This window comes from Hyposmocoma kahamanoa, unplaced genomic scaffold (genome assembly GCF_003589595.1).
Source record: "Hyposmocoma kahamanoa isolate Upper Pololo Valley unplaced genomic scaffold, ASM358959v1 211, whole genome shotgun sequence".
In the NCBI taxonomy this organism is placed as follows: domain Eukaryota; kingdom Metazoa; phylum Arthropoda; class Insecta; order Lepidoptera; family Cosmopterigidae; genus Hyposmocoma; species Hyposmocoma kahamanoa.
Genome location: NW_020653732.1, coordinates 1,064,443 through 1,086,887, shown reverse-complemented (window position 1 = coordinate 1,086,887; position 22,445 = coordinate 1,064,443). Strand labels below are relative to the sequence as shown.

Sequence of the window (22,445 nt, the reverse complement as noted above, 5' to 3'; positions counted from 1 at the left end):
TTTAGCGCGGACCCGACGTCCATATAATTGTAAGTCAATGGCTATAAAATCATTATTTTCAAGTGATAAAAGTTTTTATCAGACAACCATTTGACACAAGTTATATTTTGTATTGACATGTGACGAGTTAACATTACCAGACGAAAGTCGTTCGATTTTTATAATATTTAATGTCATGAGATTCTGGTTCACGTATAACACTAAACAAACCGCAGCTGCGCGTGCGCCTGTCACGCGCCTTGTATGGACACTCGGATTCGCATAATATCGTGTCGTCACAGGCGCCGTAAATTATAAAATTGAGTCGTTCGGTGTTTAAAAATGAAATTTTTTTAACGCACACCCAAACTCACGAGAGGGATAAATGTAAGCCATACAATTATTTCTCCTGGCCCGGGAATCGAAACTAATTGTAACCATTCTGCCACGGAGGCAGTATAAACAACAGACGTGTTTATTGTTGTGTTTATATCGCCGTTATACTGGGAAAAATAATTATGTCACAAAATATCGTCTTTGAAATAAATGCAATTTCACGACGACTATTTCTTATGCATACCATGATCATGCCACGTTAATTTTTAACAGATGATTCCACATTTCACGTTTCACCTAAATTTGAAAATGTTTGCATTTTATATAAGCAATTTTTTCGCGTTATCCAATATTAAGTCATTTTCTGTGAAAATTCCAGATAATTGGTTTTCGCAGTTCAACGACGATATGTGGTTGTTTGAATAAGCATCGAAACCAGAATTGTTCAAGAATTCATTTCTACTAACTACGCCCGTCACACTGGGACATAAGTTGACAAGTCCCATGTGCCTGTAATTTCACCCTTACCCTTCCAAGCCAAAACGCAGTAATGCTTATATTACTGCGTTCCCTGGACGAACTCTTTCACAAAGAGCATCTAAACTTGTATGTACAATTGTTTTATACTATGACGAAACGTTGCCTTGTTTGAAAAAAATCTAACATACGCGATATAGATCCTAAAAAGTTCGTTTATTTTATATTATACATTTGCGTATTTATTTCCTTTTAAATATTGTATATTTTGAACTAGAGTTTTGTTGTTATTAATAATTAGAACGCTAGATGATTGCCACATACCTTTTTGTATACTCATGTGCTACTTTGCGGATACCAATGTTAATAAAAATGGAAGTAGAATGAAGTTGCCGGGAACCCACCAGCAACTTCATTTTCAGCTATTTTGCTACGTAACTTTCTGCTTTGGTGTAGCAAAGCAATTAACTCCCATTTTTATTAATATTTGAATTTTAAGTAATAATTAAGTAATTTTGTATGTGTACTATATTTACTAAGTGTTTATAAAATGGGACCAATTGATTGTTTTTAGCACTAAATGCACTTAGGTCGTTTGCACACTATATCTACGGTCGTATCTAGAGGTGGGCGTTTAAACGAAAAGCACTTAAAAAGTCTGCTTTTTAAAATAAGCGCATAAGCACGCTTTTCATTTTAAGCGTAAGCGTTGGACACTGGTCAGTTCTATAGGCACTCAATAATTTAATTTTTTACAACGTGCCTAAGTTTCAAGTAGCGCCATCTATGTTTTCTAAACAAATTAATTCAAACTTTAAACATAAAGTCTAACCGCTTAAACGTTTTTCTAAACGACTTTTTAAACGTCAAACTAAAAAGCGTATAAGTGAAAAGCGCTTTTACAAGCACGCTTTTTTAAACGTACGTTTTAACGTTCCAAAAATAAGCAGTTTTTCCATTTCAACGGTTAACAACTACAATAGTTAAACAACTTATGTTTTTGAATGTTCTTAAACGCCAATGAAGAAAATGTTAATATAATAATGTTATGTCATAAATAAAAATATAACTCGTTTTTTTACAAAAAACTTACTTATCGTATGACCTTTAGTGGTCTACTCTTTCGCTATCGACACAACGTTGCAGGCTTTTTAACATAAAAGTCTATGCGCTTAAACTAAAAAGCATTTAAGTGAAAAACCGTTTAAAAAGGCACGCTTTTTTTAAAAAAAGCATAACGTTTAAACGTTTAAAAAAATAAGCCGGTTTTCCCATCTCTAGTCGTACCGGGTTCTCCAACCGAAACAATTGTACTGTCAAATAAGTAATATTCGACCAAATTAAGAAAAGCATGATGCGAATGAAGTTAATTTGGTCGAGTATTACTTGACAGTTAATGTTTCAGAGGGATATCGGATGGAGAGCGATAGTAGCCTCCCAGTTCTGAATCCGAGAAATGCCAGATCGAAATGTCATAGGGACCATTTTCTCGGATATAATTGGACTTAGTGCAGCAGCTTGATTTTGATTGCCTCTCCCGATCGGAAACTGCTTCTCTTCCGAGTCAAGGCGCATAATTGCGATTCACAACTGGCCGGTCGGAAACTTTTGACATTTCTAATCGTAACAATACTTTATTTAACAACACATCTGATTTCGAGACTCGGATGGGCTACCCGATCGTGAAGCTGAAATCGCTGAAGCGACATCCGAGGTAGGTCCAAGTTTTCTAGATTTCTGCCTTCCGCTAACTTAAGGCTAAGTGACAAAATATTTTTTTGAGATATCATAAAAAACGCATCGTTAAGTGGGTGATAGACGTACGAGTAAATACGCGTACTTGTGGCTCGACGACCTTTTTCACTCATGTGTCACCCTAAGTACGCGTCAAACATGTTTGAAATCTTGCTCGTATCCCGCTTCGGCTCGCATGTCTGACAGCGTCGCGATTCACGAGCCGCCATTTTGTTTCAAATGAAATAGCTTCTCTCATGCAGGTATCTTGTTAAGCTATTATAGGTGTAAATAAGTGCATGAGTTCTTCGTACAACGACTCGAACGGGCATTCTTAAATAATTACGAGTCTTCCCTTTCTTCACGTAACTCACTTACTAAATTTACATGTGATAAACGCTCTCTTTTCGTAAGCCAGTTCTTCACCCACACTCGCCGATTTTGTCTTCTTTTTTAGTTATCAAAATGTGATATGATATTATTCCCAAATAACACAAGACCTCCTCCGTGGACGACATCGCGGAACATTATAAGCTAATCTGTCGTGTGTTGCCGACGTCGAGCTGAGTAGGAACGCAAACTTTAAAACCGCGATTTTTAACCTCGTACGTCTATCACCCACTGTTTTTAAAATAGAATTTTGTGCTACATTTTTTGCTATTTAAAATGGATATTTGACCATTTGTCACTTGGCGTTTTAGTTAGTGGAGAGCAGATTTGTATAATCTCGGATTCGAAATGAATACTATCCGGGTGCAGTTGACAATCGCGCTTACGGGCAACAGTGGCGTAGCGTCGTTATTTGCCGCGCCGGGGGCTAACGTCGCTAATCGTATACCCTTAAAGTGGATTCACAATGCACAAGGTCTGGCGGCAATATAATGCCGCAATTTATCCCGTAGCGAGACATGGCCTTGAGTTGATAGTCAACTCAACAGAATTTGTTCATTGTGATACCATCTTTACACACACGCGCTGCTATTAAGCAATCGCGTGTTTGCATCGCTGCTCAAAGCGCCATCTGTAATCATTCTTAATCACCCTTTATTTTCACGATTACAAAAGTAATGCCGGGCAGGCCCGGCTCGATTGTGTTTTTATTTTTGATTGCCGTTGCCACATATATTTGAATAGGATATCGATTTCTCAAATTTATTTTCTAATTTTAAGTGAAAAAAATTGACTAACTTACACCCCCTACGCTACGCCACTGACAGGCAATCAAATCGGATACAGAAAAAGTAACAAATGTCATTAATGCACCAAATCAGAATTAATTATTTAAATAAATTTGTAAAAGGGAGTTGAAGAATGAAAATATGTTCTGTCCTTGTTCTATTCTATTTTGAAGTTTCTGGCTTCTCTTGAAGAGTTTTGTCAATGTCACGTCATGTGAGTTCCACTTTTTTCAGTGTTTAATTAATTAATACTGCTCTTTATTTTATTCCGTCTTCTTCACAACACGGACCACACAATATACAATAAACGGTATATACAGCTGTGGAAATCCATAAAAATAAACAAATTCGCAGTTCAAAGAGTAAAAGTCAGCGAAAACAAAGCACGTATATCTTCCAATCACTCTAACCGCAAAACTTTTTTTATAAATAACAAAATGAATGGCATTAGGTCAATGCATTCTATTGACAAACTCAAACTTTCTTAGAGTTCATCTTTTTGAAGACGGAGTAAAATGAGTTCATTGCGCAAAAGTGTTGCCCACGAAAATAATTGAATATCCAATATCTTCTAAACCAAGGAGCGACTAATTGTAATATTTTGCGACAAGAACCGATGAATTCACGACTTTTTCTGGGTGCAATCAGATCTAAGCTAGGAGTTGTGGCGCTCGAGATTCAAAAATTGTGCAGAATAAGCTTATTTCAGCGTGGCCAGTAAAACACCTTAATAACTTCAAAACGGCGTAACGACTAAATCTAGTTTTTTACGACTACAACCGACTAAATCACAACTTTTTTTAGTGTAATCAGATCTAAGCTAGGTGTTATGGCTCTCGAGATTGAGAAATGGTGCCGCTGGAATAAGCTTGTTCCAACGTGGACATTTGAACACCATCATAACTTTGCGCCTTTTTGACCCTGTATTAATAATAATAAGCACGACCCACAAATTACACCCAATGAAATGTAGACCATACAAATATTTCTCTCGGCCCAGGAATCGAACCTGGGACCTCTGCGTGGCAGTCCGGCATGGTAATCGTTCGGCCACGGAGGCATTTATTGTGTTAAATTAATTTATTTCATCAAGTGTAATTAATTACTTACTCGAAAATACATTTTTTTCTCATACTAAATGTTGTTTCATTTTTTCGATATCAGTTGGTCATCATCATTAACCCATTTATCCGTCCCACTGCTGGGCATGGGTCTCCTTCCAGGCGAGGTTTAGGCCATAACTGCAGTCCACTAACTAAAAAGCGGCAAGTGACAAATGGTCAAATATCAGTTTTAATTAGAAAAAAAGTAAAACAAAATTCCCTTTCGAAAACAGTTAAAATTAGTTAATGTGTTCGACTTATTGGAGCCTACCGTAATGATGCATAGCTGAAGTATCATTAAATAATTTTAATATTCTATAATCTCAGTACAGAGTACTAAAAACACCGACCTCGAACGTGCAATTACATCTATTTGCCAAGTTTTATTGAAATATATTATACAGGACTTGACACAGGAGATAATAAAAATCGGTTCTCACCACTCAAAGTATATTGAGAGAGAAAAACGCCTTGAATTGGAGAATAGCAAAACCAACCATTAAAATAATTGCTCCTTAAGTAAAACGTAGGCGCTGTTTATAAAAATGAATGTTCATGCGTGATCAGCCACCCTTAGAGGTGGATGATTTTCTTCAAAATGAAATTGGACCACTATGGAGGTACCCTCTTTGTAACAATTTTGTAATTGGTTCACAAATACCCGAGTTATCGCGTAACATACATACAAAAAAAGAACAGTCGAATTGAGAACCTCCTTTTTTTGAATTGAAAACTGGGTTACGATTTTTTATGATATCTCAAAAAAAATATTTTGTCAAATAGCCGCGTTTTAGATAAGAGATGACAGATAATCCGCAACCAAATGCGGGTTTGTGTGCTATACTATAACTTCTCCGATGTGTAGCTTTCATCAGATGATTTCCATCACCGAAAAGCTCATGGTAAATTTCAAATTAAACTTCGCAAATAATAATGCGAAAAATTCCGAGCTGCGAGTCCCGATTCGAAGCCATGTCCTCTACTCGAGAGGCGGTAAACCATAGAATTAGGCTACAACGGTTTATTCAGTTGGTAAATGGATGAAAAATGAGTTATTAGTAGCCATAGAGCTCCTTGTGAAAGAGTTCGTACGTAATAGCGCTGCCACCTTACCTATTTCTGCCGCCAAGCAGTAATGTCAGCATTACTGTGTTCACCGGTTTTGAAGGGTAAAGGTGTTGGTGAAATTACAAGCACATGGGACTTGTCAACTTATGTCTCAGGGTGACAGGCGCAGTGGTAATGCCCCTATAGCCTTTGCAATTCAAAGCTCTGAGTGGCAATGGACAGGCGTGTAACTTACCATCAGGCGCACGTGTAGGTTCCGTCACTTGATGTTATAAAAAAAATGTAGCGTGGTCCGATTAACCACGTTTAAGAAAAACAACAGAACAGAAAATAAATTCTTTATTTAATATCAATAATATCCAATTAAATCAGATTAACTTAATAATTGTTCGAAATAAAAAATATATTTTATACAAACGGTAACCATAACTTTGTTTTAATAACACTGTAAGGAGGTTTTAAGGTAAAACTTAATTTTTATACCTGAAATTGAGATCTTAGGTAAATACATCACAATTATTGCTATTTTATTAACAATTGTGCCGAAATATTGCTACAAAAATTTTGTTTTCGAGGTTCGTGCACCATTTTTTCGAAACAATTAACTTTCAACTATAAAATACCTTATTTAACAAATTTACCGGCTTCGCGCGTAAATTGTTTCAACCAACGACAATTGCTTTTCTTTTTTCAAAAATTCAAATTTAATAATCAAATACTAGAGCTGCCCAACGCCGATATCGATAACTATTTTTATTTTCTCGTCAACAATGTAAAAAAAAACAGTCGATAAGGTGTAAGCCGCCTCTTGTGTAAAAAATGTTTTCTAAAAACTTTTTTTAATTATTAAACCTATAGATATTTATAATACACTGTTTCAAACATGAGGTAATTTTTTGCAATAATTTTTGTACTGTATTTATTATTTCTTCCCCTTTTCTACAATACCTGGGGATATTTTTCTAAATTCTATTAAATTTATTTTATTATTTATTATTAACCATAATAATATCATACTGTGTCGAATTTACATTTCCATATAATTGTCTACCTTTTACGTATATTTTATTTATTATCTTATACATGTAGTAACTATTCTTTAAATGTATTTAAACAACAATGGTATTTATTGGCACGTTAATGACTTAAAAAGTATAATTAAACGAAGTGACTGAAAAAAATAAACAAGCTGCATTAATCAGTCAATAGCGTTAACTTGAAATCTATATCAATGGATATAAACGTAACGCTCCATTAAAAAAAATAATACCTACTTTGGGAGTTTCTTTAAATCCCGAAAAATATTTTACGGGTCACAACACACGACGAAGAATGTCCGCAACTGATTTCAGCATTACCTAATACAATATTAGTTACTTTTTTAGGTAAGTAAATATTTTTTTCATGATCACTTAATTTAAATACATAACGACTAGGTTTCTCAACTGTCGATCCTGTTGTACACGTTTCTAAAATTAAAACATTTTACAATTTTAAATGTAAGAGCGTTGTCCTTTTGAAAACCAATGCATTTTTTTATCGACATCGATAATCTCTAAGACAAGGCGTCTCGATTACTTTTTTTTTAATTCGATTTGTCGATGACTTAGTCGATTTTCGGCCTTATTGTATTTCTAAAATTGGAAAACGAGGTGATAAATACGTTACTGAAATACGCGCACAGAATTAGTATCGATGATATTAGGCTCAATTTACATTACCGCGAAACTTAATGGAACGGAAGCGTCTTTCTCACGACTGCGACTTGAGGCTGTAGTAGCAGTGTATTTGATATTATGTTGTTACTGTAGGCTGCGCCGGTGACTAACAACATTATCAAATACACAGCAAGCACCATAACACCTGGGCAATGCATTTCTACCTGTTACGATTGCACAAATTGTGCACGCGTAATAAAGCCACGTATTTTCCACTAGACTTAACATTAATATGTAAAATCAGTTTTAGAAATTGGCAAAACAGAATGCAGTAGACATTATGTCTAAGTACGTACGGAAATGACTTTTAAAAATTCTATTATTTTCGTTCTATAATATAAAACTTTCGCCTACAAGCGCAACTTATCTAAGTACTAAGAAATAAAATTAAAGAAATTACTAATGGCAGTTTTTTTAAACAATTATGCATAAGCTGCCGTTAAGAACGAAAAAGAATACTACAAAAGAATAACACGGCCGTTTTGGCGGTAAAAATAAAACTTAAGCACGTTATGTCACTACAATATTTAAAAAAAAATACAAAATAAGCTATGAAAAAATAATGAATACAAAAATAATATTTATTCCATCACATTTTAAACCCCGTTTTTGGCACTATTCCCGCCATTTGCAGAATAAAGAAAAAGCGAAAAATTGCACCAAAAAATACTTTCCATAGACTAACACAGCTAACTTTCTCTGTACGCACTGGGCATGTAAAACATTATGCCTAACGCGAAATCACATTTCCGTGTGCTCTAAGGTAACTAAGTAATAAGATGGCACATTAAAACTAGATAAAAAATCTGTTAGGTCGAAAGGGCATTTTTTATCTGTAAATTCATAAGACTTCATAGTTTGTACTTAGCATTTTTCTTCGTACCACGAAATCAGAACTCCTTTGACTACGGAGTCCTTTATTGTCTATGGTTTGTCCGCCATTTTGTTTAAACAACAATAATGTCACGATTGCAACCCTTTGACGACCAAGACACAGCCTTATTTAGCGCTAGCTTTCTCCAAAAAATCCATTTTCAATCTTAACTCGATTAAAAACAATTGCTTTTGCAATGAAAATATTTCTTCTTTTTGTCTTAACTCCATCGTTAAAATTTTCATTTTGGCCTCGTGCTCCCAGATCGCGTGTTGGCGTTTCGCCGAAAAATATAGACGCTCTTCTTCAGTAGCACTACCGCAGTCGTGTTTTATTTGTTCATCTTTTTTCTCCTGGCACCTATCATGACCGTTCCGCTGTTCATCATCTAAATTACTTAAATTTAAAGGCGTGTTTGACAGTTCATTTAATTTCTGCAAGAAATTTTGCTGCAATCTCGCTTGCTCTATGGCTTGGAGGGGATTTGTGAGGATAGGAAGGTGGGGGAGAATGTTAGGGAGGGGCTTTAATGGGGGCGTGGGCGACGAGTGGGGGATTATTTGGACATGAGGTTCTAGGACGTTGGGCATCGTGTCGTCGCTGTCGTTCGTGCTTGACAATCGGCCGTTTGACATCTGTGAGACAGAAAAATATTACATTAATTAAAATACCAACCTTACTTAAGTAGGTAACGAAGATAAAATTTGATGGCCTCCATGGTCTTGTGGCTTGCACACCAGTTTTCTTGGTGTCGCCATCTAGAAAAACTTAATTGTCTGTATTGTTACGGATCTCAAAATAAGTAACTAAAGAATAAAGCACTTGCTTTAGTTACTTTAGGATCAGAGCAACATTTAACCGCCTCCGTGGCCGAACGGTTACCATGCCACGCAGAGGTCCCAGGTTCGATTCCCGGGCCGGGAGAAATATTTGTATGGCCTACATTAATTTCTCTCGTGAGTTTGGGTGTAATTTGTGGTTTTCTATGTGTATGTCCATGGCACCCGCGACACAGGGTTTCCCTAGTGCGGGGCTATGAGTGTGTACTATATAGATTTTAAGGCTTACGTGGTCATTCATTGTGTGATTTTCACTAATTACAGGTTTCTTACCACGATATGATTTCTTTTTATTTTCCAGATATTTCGGAACGGGTACATAACGTACGACGTAAACCCGTCATTGTAGTTATTGTCTCCTGCATACTAATTTCTGTTAGAAATAAATTGGTTTTTTGTGTTTTCCTCGTTACTAAATGTGTTTTTGTTTTTTCTGTACAATAAATGATTTAATAATAGATATGTGTATGTGTACTCTAGCCAAATTCGATGTAGAATAAAGGTCAACAAACAAAAACATTTTATTTTTAGGGTTTTCATAGTTACCAGTACTCTTTCACAGTTACCACAATTTCAATATTTTCCTACGAAATTCAACTAGATTGTGGATAATACTTAAATCTTGAAGCCATGTTTATAATGAATATTATTCAACAGAAGTTTCAAATCACCTAAAAATTACAAAAAAATGACCAGTAATTAATTATTTGTAAAACTGTGTCATGTCAATATTGACTTTTTGATTTGAAGGGAGAGATTGCAAACATTCGAGTTCTGGTGGTAATTCAAGTTCAAAATCGGAAATAGATGCTAGATGATTTAATATGCGGTAAAATAATATCAAATAAAATATTACAATTTTGTTTAGTTTTCATCTACCATTACCTTAACATATAGCAGTAAATATTGATAGGATGCAAACATTTATTTTTATTCCTAAATCATAAGTATCAATAGGTATTTTGTAAACTTCATAATAATTGGCTAGGTAAGTTGTACTTCTACATAACCCAACTACCTACTTACCTATTTAAATTCAAATTAAGGGAGCTGGTCGTGGGCAGAGCAAGCCTTAATAATGAGCATTTATTTATTTATTTAAGATTTACCAACGTTTGAGTACATTGTTACAAACATAGGAACTTATGTTAGGAAGAATTTAAAACTAAATGCATCAGACCATTACTGCAATTAGTTACTAGACAATGTAAAAACCACTTGAATTAACATCAAACAAATAACACAAACTAAAGTATACTTAATAAAACATTTGGTTTACTACAATAACATGACAAGTGTAAGAAATATTTTTGAATTAAAAAAAGTCACCGTTAAAAGAGAAATAAAATAATTAGGTAATTAATTTGTAGTTATAATAACATAGCGAATCTTGTTAGGGTCAGTGAATCCAATCGGTCACTATATTCATTTACCATTTGCATAGCCTGGTGATGGGAGAATTTGAACCGAAAATTGTTTCGAAGCGATGGAAATAGAGGAGTCACTTTATTCCGAGGGAATCATTGACTTACAATTATATGGACGTCGGGTCCGCGCTAAATAGTGTCCGAACTTATAGGGCGTTAAAATCGTATACAGAGCGTCATTCACGCTGTAGTCTTCGTTTGTTCGACTGACAGCGAAGCAAGCAAAATTAGACAGTACTACGATGACATTACAATTTAAATCTTTTTCATATTCCTTTACATGTCACTACGTTTAAATAGGCTGACTTGGGACATTTTTTTCGTGGTTTTTGTATTAGACCCGTCGTCCATTTATTTGTAAGTCAATGAAGGGAATTGAAAAAAATTTTCTTTTCCTATGCCATCATTGGTTGCCTAGCAACGTTTTGTTATTCTACATTCTACGTCGAATTTGGCTTGATTGTAAATAAACTTGTAATAGCGAATAACTTACATCGGAGATGGTACTCACGTTAACAGGTACGCAGTCGTCGTCTTTAACGCTGTGCGCGCCTCCATCAGCGCTTCCGGTAGCCTCGCACTCCTCATCTGTTTGTTACGGTCAATAATATTGTACAGTACTGAAGTAGGCTGGGTGCTTTCTAAAACTCCAGACATGTGCCTAGACACAACATCGGGTGTATTATTAAGGTTCAATCTACATGTAAAATTATTAACAGAATGACATTGACCCCTGGAGCGTTCGCTACGCCCGATGCGTATCAGGACCCCGATTCAGCGTTCTCCAATCGAAGGGCGCTTTCCGAGCTATTCGCAACATTCAGAGTTAAATGTTCGAGTCGGGTAAGATATCGTTAACCAACAGCGTTTACGGAATTAGTCGGTGAAATAGATTATAAGAAAAATGAAAATATATAATAATACATTTTTAAGACTTTAAAGGCCTAAAATATAGGAATGCATTAAAATACATTAATAAAATTGAACAAAATCCAGACTTTATTTAAAATATAAAATATTTCCATATTACATTATTGCTTTGTAAACAATAGGACGTTCGATAACTGTGTTCTCAATAACGTTCGCAACCTTTGCCGGTCGAGAAGTTCGAGTAATCGTACGGGTGTGACGTCATTTCGGTTCGGTTTTGAATACGACAGTTTGACGTTCGGTTCGGTTATTGTGAATTAAAATGAAAAGAAATCGTACGATATCTAATAGAATCGGTCAACAACCGAGTTATCGTAAGGTTCTGAATCGACCCCCAAATCCGAGAACTGACGGTTCGAAATGTCACAGCGATCATTTTATCTCTACATGTACAAGCGATATTAGCATTTTCTCGGACTTAGTGCACAAGCGACATTCGAAGGGGATTCGAGTTTTCTAGATTTGTATAATCTCGGATTCGAAATGAATACGAAGGGAGGTAGGGAGGAGTGGAAAGGTTAGGGAGGAGTGAGAAAGGTAGGGAGTAGTTTTAAGGGGAGTGTGAGGTTATTCGGACGAGGAGGAAAATAAACGTATTGCCACTACCAGAACTCTCAGGCTCCAAACCATTTAGATATTCGCTTCCTGGTTCCACAAAAACCGGTAGCCTACGGTCACATTTGAGAGCTTACAACTGAAGAATTGCATTAATCTGAAATTATGTGGAACTTAGTTACCTTTGACATCGAGAGGGTTAATGTTCTGCCAGAGCATTCCGTCCAGCAGACCCGGCGTTTCCGTAGACGGCTGTTGCAACTGGAAGTTAATGTATAAGAAAATTAACAAACCACATTAACGTGAGGGGTAGTATGATTAAAAATCGTACTAACCTCGTAGGACAATATTACTAACATCATAAACAATGATTTTTGCTTCATGGCTTTTAATAATTGATCCGATTTTACTTTCGTTCAAAAATAAAAATATTTAAATAGATCGCTCTAAACGATGATAACTCTGTGAAAAATGTAAAGATGCAGGTGGAGGCCGTCTGGGGACGCTTGCACGTTTGAAGTTACTACCAGACATCGAGTAAATAACCAGAAATAGAGACGAAATGTCATTTAATTTGTTTGAAAACTATTCTGCCATATCATTACTGTGACAACTGCGCTCCGATTGGCTATCCCGAGTTCGAAACAATTGACGAGGGTCGTCAATTGATGTCGTCAATTGTTTCACTTCAAAGCAACCAGTTAACTAGAGCTTTCCTATAATGGACGAAAATTGAAAAATTACATAGTTAATATTTAATTTCGTTTTGTAATTAGATGTTTTGCTGTTTTTCTCCACACCCTCGAATGGAACAGCACGCCATTGTTAGAGATATTATCTTTATTACAATAAATATACAATATTTTTGGAATATACGGAGACGTACATACAGGTCAGTTGTTGGCGCTGTCTATATTTCAGTGCAAACGAGAGTTGATATCGTAAGTGATGTAACACTGATGAGTTACCAGAAATGTATGGCCCTTATTTCGTCTCTACCAGACATAGACCTAAAAAGTGTCAGATAGTATAATACATCAAAAACTTAAAAGTTTATTTTTGGTAAATTTATTATGTTTTGTAAAAAAATCATAAAACATTGTTTTTCTACTTAATCTGTCAATTATAATTTTATAAACTATATCACAAATGCGCTCTTTTTACTTCTGAATAAAAATTCTATTGTTTATGGTACTCGGTACTGAATTGGAAAATTTCATAATTTTATTCGACACGAATTTCATCGCGTTGCGTACGTCTAACTGTCATGGCAAAATACGCTCTATCTGTTTAGCTTTTACGTTTTAACTTAAATGAGCGTCCCGGGCACGCGGGCGAGGCTGGCTTCAATTTGGTCTGCGCGGCCGCCGCGTGGTCGTATTATTCCGAGGAATTTAAATGTTGTTGCTTCGTGAATAGAATTCAGATTCGCCATTAATGTACATGAAGGCGTGGTAACTGGTTGGTCGCCACGCGAAAACTTTCGTCTCGTGTAACTGGGCGGTTACAGTTCTGTACACAGAATTATAATGAGTTTCAAAAAAGAATGTCGTATTTTTGCTAATTAAAATATTTTTTGTTATTTATTTATTTAAGTATTTTATTTATTTATTACTATTATTTTGGATATCTGTTTTAGACTATTTTTAATATTATTTTTCTTTTTTTTGCCACTTGTGTATGTGCAATATGTATTTTAAATACGAATTCTGTTGCGCCCTCAATTAATTATTATCTCACAGTTTTTCTTGTAACCCGAAGGTTGCCTGGAAGAGATTGCTAAATAGCAACAAGGCCGCCTGTTGTACCTGTCTTTTTATTTTTTGTATTTGTCCTAGTGTGCAATAAAGAATATTTGTATTGTATTGTAAATATGACTACTCAAACGCTCTACTGCCTCCTGATTGGTTAAATTGGCATAAAGGTCTTACAACCGGGCCATAAATCTTTATAAACTTAGAATAATAACGTGGAAACAAACACGCTAACAAACATCTAAACAAACATCTTGCTATGACCCTCAACGTGAAGCTATACTGTTTCTAGTATAGCTCACATCAAGAAGAAAAAAGAAGAATGGACATACGTAAGTTTATAAATAAGTATATAAAATAAAAATAAGCTGTACTTGGCAACTTCTATTCTTTCTCTTTGATTTTTTGTTTTGTAGCATTTGTTTGACTTTTCTGTGAGTTGTGAGTCAGGGATTGTTAACAAAATATACATTAAATATTGATTGTGTTTCATTATTTTATTTAATCGTACAAAAAGTATTGTATGCAAACATTCATTAAAATCTCGTACCTTCTATTTAGGCTACTCGGTAAAGCCTCGTGGCCAAAACGCGGTACTCGATTTTAAAAACCTTCATTATGCAACGATTGCATAAAATACTATTATGATGTTAGAAATAGAAATGTCATTTAATTTACTTGAAAAGTATTCTGCCAAATCATTACTGTGACTACTGCGCTCCGATTGGCCAGCTCGAATTCGAAACAATTGACGGGAGTCGTCAATTGTTTCACTTCAAATCGACCAGTTTAACGAAACAAAAATTGAAAAATTACACATTTAATTACCGATGAAACGTGATTCCGTTTGTTTTGTAATTAGATGTTTTGCGGTTTTTCCCACACCACCGAATGGACCAGCCACCATTGTTACAGATACTATCTTTATTACAATAAATACAGAATATTTTTGGAATATACGGAGACGTACACACAGGTCAGTTGTTGGTGCTGTACTATTTCAGTTTTCTAATATATGATTTCAGCGCAAACGAGAGTTGATACTTAAAAGTGATATAAGGCCCTTTTACCTGATGAGTTGCCAGGGACGGATGGTCTCTATTTCTGGTTATATACTCGATGGTACTTTACAAATAACTCTGTGTACTAGGGCTAAGTGAAGAAACTTTTATAAGTTTCTCACAGATGGCGCTACGGCAAAAAAGTTGTTTAAATCAATACAAATCGTAAAATTTGCTAACTCAGCCCCTTGCTCAGGGAACCAAGCCTGCTAATTGTAAATCATCCAGTTGCCTATCGATAGTGTCAATGGCAGATTTTGTACATTTGGTATTCTGATAAAAGTTAAGATTAGTGGATTGTCAGTGACTCGCCATTTTGCTGGTATTCTGCTCTTCATTGACACGTGGATGATGTAGTCTATTAATATTATTTAGTAGCAGTAGAGCTCCTTGTGAAAGAGTTCGTCCAGAGTAGTACAGCCACCTTACATATTTCTGCCGCTAAGCAGTAATGTCAGCTTTACTGTGTTCCGGTTTTGAAAGGCAAGGGTGCTGGTGAAATTACAGGCACATGTGACTTGTCAATTCAGGGTGACGGGCCAGTGGTAGTGCCCCTCAGATATTTGCATTTAAAGCTCTGAGGGGCACTGTAACTGTTATAGACAGGCGTGTAGCTTACCATCAGGCGCACGACTTGTTCGTCGTCTTGATGTTATAAAAAAAACCTTAAACTTAGTCAATAAAGCAGTAATTTATTTATTTATTTTCAGGCATTGACTTACAATAATATGGACGTCGGGTCCGCGTTAAAAAGTGTCCGAACTTATAGGGCGTTAAAATCGTATACAGAGCGTCATTCACGCTTTAGTCTTCGTTTGTTCGACTGACAGCGAAGCAAGCAAAATTAGACAGTATTGCGATGACATTACAATTTAAATTCAACGTTTTAGCTTTTTCATATTCCTTTACATGTCACTACGTTTAAATAGGTTGACTTGGGACATTTTTTCCGTGGTTTTTGTATTAGACCCGTCGTCCATTTATTTGTAAGTCAATGTTTTCAGGTTACAAAAGACCCATAAACACGTACCTTGTAGACTAACGTACATATAATAAAAACTATTTGTTTATTTACACGTATGGACCACGACGTGTGACGCCACTTGATGTTATTAAAAAATATGTATGTAATATATTTAATATCATTTAATCTTCAATAATTGCTGATTTAACGAGTTAATACGAGTATATTAAGCATAATAATTTCCATGCCAGGTTTAATAAGGCAACATCTCTCATTAGTGATTGAATGAATTGTTAATAACATTAGTGCCATTCCACTGACACTATTGAGTCTCTGAACTGCCACTGCAGCTAGGTTTTAGCAGAACAACAAATATTAAAATAATTGTAGTGATGTAACGGAAGTGTCATAAAGAAAACAGAAACGGAAACGGAAGAGGATGTGTAAATACTATAAAGATTCCAATGAAATAGAGTCAAACAGTAATAATAACGGACACACTCAACATAGCACCGCACTAGGGAAACCCTGAGTCGCGGGTGCCATGGACACATACATAGACAACCACAAATTATACCCAAACTCACGAGAGAAATAAATGTAGGCTACACGCACGCGTCAGATCCATTGCGACTGTTATGAACTTCCGATAAAAGTTGCGGAAGCAGAAACGGAAAAAAAATCCAAAAATGGAATTACAAGACCGGTGAATTTCAAGAAAATTAGCAGAAATGGGGTCCAGAGCGGTAGTCACGATAAGGCACAAGACGCTGGTTCGAATCAAGTTGGATCGAAGGAATTTTTTTTGTGTTTTTTCGATTTTTATAACAATAATAATAACAAATTACATTCTGTCTTTTTTGAAGACGGAGTAAAATGACAGTTCATTTCCGTAAGGCCCTTAGCAATAAAAATTATAATCAAAATTAGGCTCTATTTATATTACGGCGGAACGGAATCAAAGAGAATTTTTGTAACGATTGTACATACGTTACCCTGAGACATAAGTTGACAAGTGCCAAGTGCCTGTAATTTCACCACACAACAAGTTTTCTACAGGTCATTTTTATATTTTTCATCACACTTGCTCGTAAATAGTATTATTGCATGGCGGCTAACTTGACTATAATGCCCCAAATAAAACCCACGGGCCCTTTTTCTTTCCATTACAACATTGGTCGGTAAGGAGTTTTTTTTAATTTGTAGCACGACATACTTCCTTACAAAGGTCAGGTTCAAGTTCATGCAAACAGAAATTTAATTGAAATTCAGCCACATACTACTTAAATATTTATTATTAAAAATTTCTTATAATTAATTTTAATTTTTTTCTGTATAAACATTTTGTTGTTTTTTTTACAATCCATCAAGGCTGTATGCGTGTTAGCTTTTCTCGATATTTTACTTCGAGTTGTATTATCTATGAAAGAATTTACAAAAAAAAAACAAACAAAAATCTCGCCACTTGCCAAATCCATTATTGTTGTGTGGTGAACCATATTTATATTGTATTTATTTCCTCGTAAATGTAATGAAATATCTCAAACGGTAAAAAAACTATTAAGCCCTCTCAGCTTTTGGCTTCGGGCTTCTAATAGATCTTCGTTAATAATTTACTTGTTTACCGTCCTTAATGGACATTGGAAATGAAACTATTCTTCTTTCGGATTTAAACTGTGTATATTTGTTAAATAAATCATCAATCTATCCCAGTCAGCCGTAATCAAAAAACCTATAAAGGCAACAAATTGTTGATTTGTTTAAAAAAAAAAACAAATATACGCAATTTAGAAAAAAATAGTTTTATTTCTTAAGTGGAGCATTCGCGAAAGCCTAGGAACTCGATTAATCAACATTTTTTTTTAAATCTCATGTTTATTCTCGTAGATTTTATTTGTAGATTATGGACAACATCTAGACCACAATTGATGATGATAGTGTGGAGATGCTGGAATGCTAGAAAGCGTCTGTACAAATCTTTATATTCGTGTAATAGCCAAGGTTTCAATGGCGGCACCATTACATCCGGGTTTATGGCTTCATTTTTGGTCGACAACCTATTATACCTATTATATTAGGTACCTATTATATGTTTTGTATTATAACTTGGTAAAGAATCAAAAATAAGATTTTAGTAAATGGTAAACGGTTCAAAAATTAGACGAGTAGATAGGAGTGTTAGCTGTCGCGCAGAGAGTGACGATGGGAAGAAACAAAATCAGAATGCGAGGTAAAATGGAACAATTTTAAATTTAAATATGAGTAGAAGAAGAAAAAACTATACGATACGAATGGAGAGAGGCGATACAAAAAGGTGGGATGACGGTGTAAGGTCACACCGTCACAATAGCCTTCGTTGATGATGTTAATTTTCGTTGACGGTGATACTGACCTTACATGATGATCATTTGCGCATATTTTGGACTTCTTATACTTCTCGTCTCGCTTTCGGGGCCTCATTGCACCTCGAGTTCATTTCTTCACGTCATATTATTGATGATATTGACGATAAATCTTGATGCCGTTAATTTTCGTTGATGGCAATTGTGACTTACTTAATGATAACACGGGCACATCATGCAGTTCTTATAGTTCTCGTACGTTCACCTATATGTAAATTGTTGATGACAATGGCCTTGGCAACCTTAATTGATGATGCCAGTTTTAATTGTTAATGATGACCTTACCTGATTATCATGCGCGCGCATCTTGCATTTCTTCTTATAGTTCTCGTACCACATCTTGACCTGTGTCGGCGTGCGGGGTTTATCTCCACCGCACCTTGCGTTTACCTCCTCGCATATGGTTGACCACACCAGCTGTAATAATAAAAGAAGGACTTCAAAATGAAATATTACAGTTTGGTATGTTATGCTGGTTTCGCTTATTTAAATAAAGAAATATTAAATTGTTAAAATTAGGATGTACTTAGGCAATAACCCAAACCAAAAGAAGGTCACTTTCAGAGAAAACCGTGTATAATTATTATACAGATATTAATTGCTGCCGTTTAGGTTCTCGGGTTTCTCTCAGAGAAAAGTTTAAGGAGACTGGTATTATGACTGTGACATCACAGTAACTGTTTCGTTTCCAGCAACAAATTTCTGACCTATACGGAATAAAGAAATGATCTGACGAAAGAGGAATCTGACGGATGTGTACTAAAATCCTACATCGATACTCAAATATTTTATATGCCCGTAAAAACATTCAAAATTTCGTTAAGAAAGAAGATATCCATAATATTAACCTTAGAGCTAAGTCCAAACTCATGGTACCACGATTTCGTTTAAACAAAGGAAACGGCTCTTTCATGGGGAACTGGGATCATTTCCTAAGTCCAAAAACTAGTACATTAAAAATATTTTGATTAAAAAGTCATATTACAAATTGAAGACTACGTGTTAGATAAAAATGTATGGAAAGACGACATGGCTCTAGATTCCACACAAATTTGATTCAAAGTGAATTCCATAGCATTTAAGTTTATTTGAAAAGAGCAATCCCTAGAGTTTCTTGCTCGTTTTTCTCGAGGAAGTCAGCGTAGTGAACGAGCAGTAGCTTAAATGTGTCGTTTTCAAGTGTCAATTTATTTTACTTATGGAATAATTGCTTAGACTATTTTTTTCCATCCTCTAAGAATAAATGATTCTTTAATTTTGACTTTGCCAGTGTTATGGGGACAATTGAACCATCTAAGATTCGAAGCGGTCCTTTTTCATTGTTATAATTAGATAAAAATGGCAATGGCGGAATTGAATTATTGATTGTTATGTGACGAAGCCCGTTGCTGATTTATATTTGTGTCTACCGGAAGAAGCCTACGTTGTGAATTGAGATTTGTAATTAATTTAGTTTTGGAATGGATAAATATTTTGAAAATTTATCTAAATACTAATTGCTCCTGGTCCATAGATTTCGTAGCAACAGTCTCTTGCGTGTCCAGGGTTTTTTTCATAAGCACTAGTCCGGGTTGCATAATAGTTTTAGAAAAAAATGTTATTTGTAGTCATCGAAATAAGAGCCATCCATCCATGGCACATCATTAGTCAAATGGTGCTGATATCACTTTTAAATATCAACTCTCGTTTGCGCTGAAATCACGAATTAGAAAGCTGAAATAGTACAGCGCCAACAACTGACCTGTGTGTACGTCTCCGTATATTCCAAAAATATTCTGCATTTCGTTCACATTCGGTGGTGTGAGAAAAACAGCAAAACATCTAATTACAAAACAAACGGAGTCCCATTTCATCGGTAATTAAACATTAAATAAGTAATTTTGCAATTTTCGTCCATTATAGCAAAGTTCACGTTATACTGGTAGATTTGAAGTGAAACAATTGACGACACCCGTCAATAGTTTCGAATTTGGGCTGGACAATCGGAGCGCTGTTGTCACAGTAATGATATAGCAGAATAGTTTTTAAATAAATTAAATTACATTTCGTCTCTATTTCTGGTTATATACTCGATGTTTGTAGTACTGACTCTATTTTTAAGTGCTTTGCTACAAACCCCTGTGGATGAATATTCAGAAATAAAGATATTTTAATTTGAATTATATATGTAGTTTGAGAATTTAGATATGGAACGTTGCCATTTTGCTATATTTTGAAGAACTTATTTCTTTTACTGATATGATAATCATTCACATATTATACATGCCACTACTCAACACTGATCTCCTCTACGAGAAGCTAAGATACAATCCGCCACGCCGACTCAATACGGGGAATTTCACACGGTTTCCAAAATATCATGAATCTTTGTAGACATTTTTTTATGATTACAAGTGACGGGACGAACAAGTCGTGCGCCTGGTGGTGAGCGATATGTCTATCCATAACAGTTGCAAAGCCACTCGGAGCTGCCACTGGCCGTCTACTATGGTTCTCCGTTCAAAACAATCTATCAAATAAGTAATACTCGACCAAACTAAGTCTACTGATTTGGTCGAATATTACCTATTTCACAGTGTTCGATTTGGACGGATGTTGGACGGAGAATGGGAGTAAGTTTCACCAGCACCCTTGATCTTTTAAAACTGGAACGCAGTAATGCTCGTATCACTCCTTGGCGGCAGATATAGTATCAGTATTTCCCTGGACGAACTCTTTCACAAGGAGTTTTACTGCTTCTACAATGTATGAATAATTAATTACGCATTTATAGAACAAATTACAATCTTTAAAGCGACGTCTCTAGTCAGCTGCTGGTAGCTGTAAAGGTACCTGGCTGCGTGAAGAAATAGATTTCTCATAGATGGCGCTACGACAAAAAGTCGTTAAAAAATTAAAAACAAAAGCAATAAGCGCATAGAAAAATTCATAAAGTCCGCTGGTTTGTACCCAGGTTTAGTTGGCATAGCGTCTGGCACGGTTTGCTAGAAGACACTGGTTCGAATCCAGCCGGATCGAAGGAATTTTTTCTATGTGTTCGATATTTGTATTAATAATAATAACAAACTAGTGGATTTTACAAAAAATAGTGGTGAAACCATTGACTTACAATTATATGGACGTCGGCGTCGGGTCCGCGCTAAAAAGTGTCCGAACTTATAGGGCGTTAAAATCGTATACAGAGCGTCATTCACGCTTTAGTCTTCTTTTGTTCGACTGACAGCGAAGCAAGCAAAATTGGACAGTACTGCGATGACATTACAATTTAAATTCAACGTTTTAGCTTTTTCATATTCCTTTATACGTCACTACGTTTAAATAGGTTGACTTGGGACTTTTTTTCGTGGTTTTCGTATTAGACCCGTCGTCCATTTATTTGTAAGTCAATGGGTGAAACATCCTAACATTCAATAATCATAATTATAACTTAAAAGTAAACAAAATTGAAAACTTACATAATTATAAAGCTGGCTTTGCGCGTCCATACTTAGTACTAAAGAGATTTAATGTTATAGCACAATTATTTAACTTATGTTCCAAGAACATAAGAAATGGCGATTTAAAATAAGTTTCACTTTAATGTCTAACAAACAAAACAACGTATTGAAACCCGTAAGTCAAAAACGGTTCATAAACAGGACGGTGAGGTCGACGATGGAGCGTTTATTCTCACTAGTTCGATTCATTAGTTCGATCGTCGAACTAGTGAGAGTATTTGTTCTCACTTGTTCGATTTCTTAGTTCGATCCGTTAACTTATTATTCTTTTGAGATACAAAAACTACAAATATGTGTGATATGTGTAATAAAGATCACAAATACATACATTGCATAAATATAAAAATTAAAATCGCTTGTATAGGTATAATAAATGATTTATTGGTCAAAGACCTAATTAAAAATGACAAAATTACAATCATACATAATTAAATTATTTGTAAACATAATATGTTGGAACAACTATATGTTTTATATCCTTGATCAAAAACGTACTCGTAGGTACTAGAAAAAATATTTTCTGTCTCGCTTATTTCAATAAGCTTAACC

At 35.3% G+C, this 22,445-nt stretch overlaps 1 protein-coding gene across 2 annotated transcripts in view; it reads right to left on the bottom strand.

Annotated features, from left to right (window-relative positions):
* Nucleotides 1–6,698: 6,698 nt before the first annotated feature.
* Nucleotides 6,699–22,445, bottom strand: part of LOC113227560 — a 59,033-nt gene continuing 43,286 nt past the window's right edge. Inside the window, exons 3-6 of one of the 2 annotated variants that reach the window (XM_026460510.1) lie at nucleotides 18,685–18,816; nucleotides 12,401–12,479; nucleotides 11,227–11,321; nucleotides 6,699–9,102 (exon numbers count right to left, since the gene is read on the bottom strand). In XM_026460510.1, coding sequence (XP_026316295.1) covers nucleotides 8,593–9,102; nucleotides 11,227–11,321; nucleotides 12,401–12,479; nucleotides 18,685–18,816 — 816 coding nt within the window. In that variant the 3' untranslated portion in view covers nucleotides 6,699–8,592. The remainder of the gene's footprint in view (nucleotides 9,103–11,226; nucleotides 11,322–12,400; nucleotides 12,480–18,684; nucleotides 18,817–22,445) is intronic. The other variant, XM_026460511.1, reaches the window with a different exon arrangement.